The sequence below is a fragment of the Oncorhynchus keta genome, unplaced genomic scaffold (genome assembly GCF_023373465.1).
Source record: "Oncorhynchus keta strain PuntledgeMale-10-30-2019 unplaced genomic scaffold, Oket_V2 Un_contig_4444_pilon_pilon, whole genome shotgun sequence".
In the NCBI taxonomy this organism is placed as follows: domain Eukaryota; kingdom Metazoa; phylum Chordata; class Actinopteri; order Salmoniformes; family Salmonidae; genus Oncorhynchus; species Oncorhynchus keta.
The window spans coordinates 1-8,080 of NW_026287776.1; the positions used below are offsets into that span (position 1 = coordinate 1).

The window sequence follows — 8,080 nt, forward strand, 5'->3', positions numbered from 1 at the left end:
TGTCTTTATAGTGTTTATATATTTGTAGTAATTATGTTTTTCACATTATTTGAACATCTTCTTTAATATACAGAAACATTCATCAAATGTGATAAATATATGACACTAAAGTTAAATATCTTGACTGAGTTTGTATGTTTTTAACATTGGTTGATCATGTCTAGTGTACCCGAGATGGCATAGCAGTTCAGACGATCTTTTGTCCTCGTCTTGTCGTGTCCTGTATATATATATATATATATTTACAACTTTTTTCACATACATTTTATTTTTATTTTCCATCAACTCATCTTCAAAACACTCTCCTGCAACCCGCCTCACCAATTTATATTTATAAATAAGTATTATTTACCTCAAATCTGCAATCCTCCAAGAAGCTAGCCAGAAGCTAGCCAGAAGCTCCAAGAAGCTAGCCAGAAACTAACCAGAAGCTAGCCAGGAGCTAGCTAGAAGCTAATCAGAAGCTAGTTCAGAAGCTAGTTAGCTTCTTTACTGGCAAATCGTTAGTATTCAGCTAACCACGGTTTGTGGTCATCAGCTATCCTTTAGCTCGAAAATCTATCGGCAGTTTTTGTACGGCGCGGCTCGGAACGGTGTGTTTTAATGTGTTCTGTTGGACCAACAGACAGTTAGATTAGTAGTAGTGGTGTGTTTTAATGGGTTCTGTTGGACCTACAGACAGTTAGATTAGTAGTAGTGGTGTGTTTTAATGTGTTCTGTTGGACCTACAGACAGTTAGATTAGTAGTAGTGATGTGTTTTAATGTGTTCTGTTGGACCTAAAGACAGTTAGATTAGTAGTAGTGGTGTGTTTTAATGTGTTCTGTTGGACCTACAGACAGTTAGATTAGTAGTAGTGGTGTGTTTTAATGGGTTCTGTTGGACCTACAGACAGTTAGATTAGTAGTAGTGGTGTGTTTTAATGTGTTCTGTTGGACCTACAGACAGTTAGATTAGTAGTAGTGGTGTGTTTTAATGTGTTCTGTTGGACCTACAGACAGTTAGATTAGTAGTAGTGGTGTGTTTTAATGTGTTCTGTTGGACCTACAGACAGTTAGATTAGTAGTAGTGGTGTGTTTTAATGTGTTCTGTTGGACCTACAGACAGTTAGATTAGTAGTAGTGGTGTGTTTTAATGTGTTCTGTTGGACCTACAGACAGTTAGATTAGTAGTAGTGGTGTGTTTTAATGTGTTCTGTTAGATGAGGCACAAGCTCAGTGTTTTATGAGGGGGACGTATGTGTGTGGAGGTTGATACCTGGTGACTTCACATCTCTAGGGGGGGTGTAACTCATGATACCTGGTGACGTTATCTCTAGGGGGGAATGTAACTCATGATACCTGGTGACTTCATCTCTAGGGGGGTAACTCATGATACCTGGTGACTTCATCTCTAGGGGGGGAATGTAACTCATGATACCTGGTGACTTCATCTCTAGGGGGAATGTAACTCATGATACCTGGTGACTTCATCTCTAGGGGGGAATGTAACTCATGATACCTGGTGACTTCATCTCTAGGGGGGAATGTAACTCATGATACCTGGTGACTTCATCTCTAGGGGGGAATGTAACTCATGATACCTGGTGACTTCATCTCTAGGGGGTATGTAACTCATGATACCTGGTGACTTCACATCTCTAGGGGGGTATGTAACTCATGATACCTGGTGACTTCATCTCTAGGGGGGAATGTAACTCATGATACCTGGTGACTTCATCTCTAGGGGGGAATGTAACTCATGATACCTGGTGACTTCACATCTAAAAGCAATGTCCACCTGAGGGATCCTGAGTGTCGCAGACCAGGGTTCGATCCCGGGCTGTATCGCAACCGGCCGTGAAGGCGGCGCACAATTGGCCTAGCGTTGTCCGGATTAGGAGAGGGTCTGGGGTATGGGAGGGTTTGGCTGGGGTAGAGGAGGGTCTGAGGTATGGGGAGGGTTTGGCTGGTGTAGGGAGGTTCTGGGGTAGGGGAGGGTCTGGCTGGGGTAGGGAAGGTTCTGGGGTAGGGGAGGGTCTGGCTGGGGTAGGAGAGGCTCTGGCTGGGGTAGGGAGGTTATGGGGTAGGGGAGGCTCTGGCTGGGGTAGGGGAGGGTCTGGCTGGGGTAGGGGGAGGCTCTGGCTGGGGTAGGGAGGTTCTGGCTGGGGTAGGGAGGCTCTGGCTGGGGTAGGGATGCTCTGGCTGGGGTAGGGAGGGTCTGGGATAGGGGAAGTTCTGGGGTAGGGGAGGGTCTGGCTGGGGTAGGGGAGGGTCTGGGGTAGGGATGCTCTGGCTGGGGTAGGGATGCCTGGCTGGGGTAGGGGAGGGTCTGGGGTAGGGGAGGGTCTGGGGCAGGGAGGTTCTGGGGTAGGGGAGGGTCTGGGGTAGGGGAGGGTCTGAAGGGGAGGGTCTGGGGTAGCGGAGTTTCTGGGGTAGCGGAGTTTCTGGGGTAGGGTTGGTTCCAGGGTAGGGAGGTTCTGGGTTAGGGAAAGGTCTGGGGTAGGGAGGTTCTGGGTTAGGGAAAGGTATGGGGTAGGGGAGGTTCTTGGGTAAGGGAGGGTCTGGGGTAGGGATGTCTGGGGTAGGGGAGGGTCTGGGGTAGGGGATGCTCTGGCTGGGGTAGGGGAGGGTCTGGGGTAGGGGAGGGTCTGGGGTAGGGAGGGTCTGGCTGTGGTATGGGAGGGTCTGGGGTAGGGGAGGGTCTGGGGTAGGGGAGGGTCTGGGGTAGGGGATGCTCTGGCTGGGGTAGGGGAGGGTCTGTGGTATGGGAGGGTCTAGGGTAGGGGAGGGTCTGGGGTAGGGGATGGTCTGGCTGGGGTATGGGAGGGTCTGGGGTAGGGGAGGGTCTGGGGTAGGGGAGGGTCTGGGGTAGGGGAGTGTCTGGGGTAGGGGAGTGTCTGGGGTAGGGGAGGTTCTGGGGTAGGGGAGGTTCTGGCTGTTGTAGGCCGCCATTTTAAATAAGATATTTTTCTTATTGTTCTTATCTTATTGACTTGCCTAGTTAAATAATAAAATAATAATATAACTAAATATAATATATTTAGTTGAATCAGTCTATCCTTCTGCTTTACCAACACCAGAGACCATGGTGGAGAGAGTTGGACCAAGCCTGACCTGAGGACACCAGAGACCATGGTGGAGAGTGCTGATCAAACCTGGACCTGAGGACACCAGAGACCATGGTGGAGAGAGTTGGACCAAACCTGGACCTGAGGACACCAGAGACCATGGTGTAGAGAGTTGGACCAAGTCTGGACCTGAGGACACCAGAGACCATGGTGAGAGAGTTGGACCAAGCCTGACCTGAGGACACCAGAGACCATGGTGGAGAGAGTTGTATCAAGCCTGGACCTGAGACTCCCAGAGACCATGGTGTAGAGAGTTGGACCAAGTCTGGACCTGAGGACACCAGAGACCATGGTGGAGAGAGTTGTATCAAGTCTGGACATGAGGACACCAGAGACCATGGTGGAGAGAGTTGGACCAAGCCTGGACCTGAGGACACCAGAGACCATGGTGGAGAGAGTTGTATCAAGTCTGGACCTGAGGACACCAGAGACCATGGTGGAGAGAGTTGACCAAGCCTGACCTGAGGACACCAGAGACCATGGTGGAGAGAGTTGTATCAAGTCTGGACCTGAGGACACCAGAGACCATGGTAGAGAGAGTTGTATCAAGTCTGGACCTGAGGACACCAGAGACCATGGTAGAGAGAGTTGGACCAAGCCTGGACCTGAGGACACCAGAGACCATGGTGGAGAGAGTTGACCAAGCCTGGACCTGAGGACACCAGAGACCATGGTGGGAGAGAGTTGACCAAGTCTGGACCTGAGGACACCAGAGACCATGGTGGAGAGGGCTGGATCAAGTCTGGACCTGAGGACACCAGAGACCATGGTGGAGAGAGTTGGACCAAGTCTGGACCTGAGGACACCAGAGACCATGGTGGAGAGAGTTGGACCAAGTCTGGACATGAGGACACCAGAGACCATGGTGGAGAGAGTTGGACCAAGCCTGGACCTGAGGACACCAGAGACCATGGTGGAGAGAGTTGGACCAAGCCTGGACCTGAGGACACCAGAGACCATGGTGGAGAGAGTTGGACCAAGCCTGGACCTGAGGACACCAGAGACCATGGTGGAGAGAGTTGTATCGAGCCTGGACCTGAGGACACCAGAGACCATGGTGTAGAGAGTTGGATCAAGTCTGGACCTGAGACTCCCAGAGACCATGGTGGGAGAGTTGGACCAAACCTGGACCTGAGGACACCAGAGACCATGGTGTAGAGAGTTGGATCAAGTCTGGACCTGAGACTCCCAGAGACCATGGTGGAGAGAGTTGTATCGAGCCTGGACCTGAGGACACCAGAGACCATGGTGTAGAGAGTTGTATCAAGTCTGGACCTGAGACTCCCAGAGACCATGGTGGAGAGAGTTGGACCAAACCTGACCTGAGGACACCAGAGACCATGGTGTAGAGAGTTGGATCAAGTCTGGACCTGAGACTCCCAGAGACCATGGTGGAGAGAGTTGGACCAAGCCTGGACCTGAGGACACCAGAGACCATGGTGGAGAGAGTTGGACCAAGCCTGGACCTGAGGACACCAGAGACCATGGTGGAGAGAGTTGGACCAAGCCTGGACCTGAGGACACCAGAGACCATGGTGGAGAGAGTTGTATCAAGCCTGGACCTGAGGACACCAGAGACCATGGTGGAGAGAGTTGGACCAAGCCTGGACCTGAGGACACCAGAGACCATGGTGGAGAGAGTTGGACCAAGCCTGGACCTGAGGACACCAGAGACCATGGTGGAGAGAGTTGGACCAAGCCTGGACCTGAGGACACCAGAGACCATGGTGGAGAGAGTTGTATCAAGCCTGGACCTGAGGACACCAGAGACCATGGTGGAGAGAGTTGGACCAAGCCTGGACCTGAGGACACCAGAGACCATGGTGGAGAGAGTTGACCAAGCCTGGACCTGAGGACACCAGAGACCATGGTGGAGAGAGTTGTTTCAAGTCTGGACCTGAGACTCCCAGAGACCATGGTGGAGAGAGTTGGATCAAGTCTGGACCTGAGGACACCAGAGACCATGGTGGAGAGAGTTGGACCAAGCCTGACCTGAGGACACCAGAGACCATGGTGGAGAGAGTTGTTTCAAGTCTGGACCTGAGGACACCAGAGACCATGGTGGAGAGAGGTATCAAGTCTGGACCTGAGGACACCAGAGACCATCTGGAGAGAGTTGGATCAAGTCTGGACCTGAGGACACCAGAGACCATGGTGGAGAGAGTTGACCAAGCCTGGACCTGAGGACACCAGAGACCATGGTGGAGAGAGTTGGACCAAGCCTGGACCTGAGACTCCCAGAGACCATGGTGGAGAGTGTTGTATCAAGCCTGGACCTGAGACTCCCAGAGACCATGGTGGAGAGTGTTGGATCAAGTCTGGACCTGAGAAATGTGAGTAAACTAATTTAATTGTTTTAAAATCCAAATACGATGAAAGCAATCATTACACTTGATTCCCAGGCAAGGAACACAATCATGGTCTATTTGGTCAAAACAAACTTAAAGGTATTGTCAGCGATATGAAGTAGATGCACAAAGTAAACAACATTGTGGGCCAATTTCCGCAACAACTAAGAGCGTTGTAACACGATGCTAAACTTTTTGGCTGACACTCTGTTAGAGAGTGAAGAGAACATCCTAGAATCTGCCAGAAATCAGACCCCAACATCTAGAAAACACGGACCAGAACGATGTTGTTTCCTGCTTCCACAAACATTCATTAATGTGACACTAATGTCAGATTATGGTCTGCTAATGAGTGTACATTCTGAGACTGTTGCTCACTTATATTCATTTTTATTACAATTCTATTTAATAATTATTAATTCATTATTACATGAGATAGTCCATTTTAAATAACTACTTTTGACTTCAGGGATTCCCCAGAGCTGTAAGACTTGTGACCATGTCGAGGTAAGTCATAATGTCAATTCTTACTTTTACTTACCTGCAGGAGTCAGGCACAGTCTCAAAGCCAGGTGTGTACTGACCAACCATTCATACTGGGATATAGACAGTCCTGTGTTCTGCTTTAGTAATATAAACACAGTCTCAAAGCCAGGTGTGTACTGACCAACCATTCATACTGGGATATAGACAGTCCTGTGTTCTGCTTTAGTAATATAAACACAGTCTCAAAGTCAGGTGTGTAGTGACCAACCATTCATACTGGGATATAGACAGTCCTGTGTTCTGCTTGTAGACATGCAGGATTTTATCTGTTGTCATATTTTGTCTTTAGACAGTTTAATTGATAAATCAGCTCGGGGATTTGAGCTTGCAACCTTCCGGTTACTAGTCCAACGCTCTAACCACTACGCTACCCTGCTGCCCCGCCCCTAATGAGGTTGACTGGGGAATATGTTGGAAGGGGCAGCTTTTACATGTTTTGCTGTTTGGGGTTTTAGGCTGGGTTTCTGTTCAGCACTTTGGGATACCAGCATTCCATGTAAACATTGAATAAAAATATTAGATGAGTTACTTTGGTTTAATGGGCCACTTCCCAGACAGATTAAGTCTAGTCCTGGACCTTAAAGATCTTTCTATTGAAACATGCATTGATCTGTGTCCATCAATCTGTGTCCAGAAACAGGCCCCATATGCATTACTGACATGCTTGTCCTTGTTCAGGACCCACACACTGGCTTCAGATTGAACCCTTGACTTCCACTGTCCAGGGGTTATAAATGTTCAGGTAAAGAAACTACTTTTAACATTTCATTCCACCTGCCAGTGTATTTCCGCATTACCTTGGGAATAGTCTTCTAATCCAACCTCTCCATTTGACCATTGACCTTCTACCACATCTTGTTGCTGCCTCAGACACAGGACACCCAAAGGGAGTTATGAGTGCACAGTGTCTGGGCCCGCTGGCTGTGTGAGAGAGATGTCATTATGAAGTATCACTTCAGGAACTGGGGACCCTAACAGTCAACTTCTGAAAGACATGCAGTACACACAAGGTGGTCCATTGCTGGACATCACTATGGAGTTCGGTGAACTGGAGGAAGTTCATCTGCCACACTTGTCTGTTTAGGTAAAACCATGTAGAAATAGTATTCAGAAAGACATTTCCATGTAACTGAGTTTTACTTCCTAAATGAATGAATTAACTGTTCTGGGAGTTTGAGTTTACTGTGATCTGGTACTGCATATTCTTTGTGTTTTAGTTGGATGATACAATATTTGTCTTTCTGTCTCCCTTTGTATGGTGTTGTTCAGGGACCAACCCTTCCCTGAGGAATGAGATGAAGATTCTTCATGTAGAGGAACATGGAGTGTCTTTAGAGGAAGTGCATGAGGTCACCAGATTCCATGTTAAGATTCTCCATCCCAAGTTCTCCCTATCTCTGTTATACTGAGATTACTGTCTTGGAACGTAGAGATGTCCACTGTGACGTGGTCCTCTACATGGCAGTAAAAAGGTCAACAGTCATTTCAAGGCTGTACCTGCTCCTCAGAAACTCCAGTCAGAGAGAGGTGAGACACTATCACTGGGAAGTGACAACAGGATGTTAAACCTACTGAAGGAAAGCTGATAGTTTGTTGAAAATCTCTAGATTACAAAGACAACATGCAGCTCTGAGAAATCTATTTCCGTCTGCTTCATTTGAAGAGCCAGTAGACGGCACTCTTCCTCTGGTCGAAGGGAGAACCCAATGCCCGGGCAGTGAAGGGACATTGCCCTGAGTAGGGTGTGCTGATGGTCAGGTGTCACAGATGGCACTTATGTTAAACAGGTGTCACTGAAGATCCCATGGCACTTATCGTAAGAGTGGGGGATGTTAACCCGGTGTCCTGACTTCCTGGTCACTGAAGATCCCATGGCACTTATCGTAAGAGTGGGGATGTTAACCCGGTGTCCTGACTCTCCCTGGTCACTGAAGATGGCACTTATCGTAAGATGGCACTACTGAAGATCCCATGGCACTTAAGAAGAGTGGGGATATTAACCCCGGTGTCCTGACTCTCCCTGGTCACTGAAGATCCCATGGCACTTATCGTAAGAGTGGGGATGTTAACCCCGGTGT

At 48.7% G+C, this 8,080-nt stretch overlaps 1 protein-coding gene across 1 annotated transcript; it reads right to left on the reverse strand.

Moving 5' to 3' along the window:
• Positions 1 to 3,034: 3,034 nt before the first annotated feature.
• LOC127924673 (uncharacterized) lies at positions 3,035 to 5,436 on the reverse strand. Its single transcript, XM_052509383.1, has 10 exons — positions 5,289 to 5,436; positions 4,958 to 5,053; positions 4,863 to 4,910; positions 4,575 to 4,622; positions 4,288 to 4,335; positions 3,857 to 4,144; positions 3,570 to 3,617; positions 3,428 to 3,523; positions 3,136 to 3,237; positions 3,035 to 3,089 (listed from the first exon to the last, which is right to left on the reverse strand). The coding sequence occupies exons 1-10, from the start codon at positions 5,402 to 5,404 to the stop codon at positions 3,035 to 3,037; spliced, it is 945 nt and encodes a 314-aa protein (XP_052365343.1). The 5' UTR covers positions 5,405 to 5,436.
• Positions 5,437 to 8,080: the final 2,644 nt, after the last annotated feature.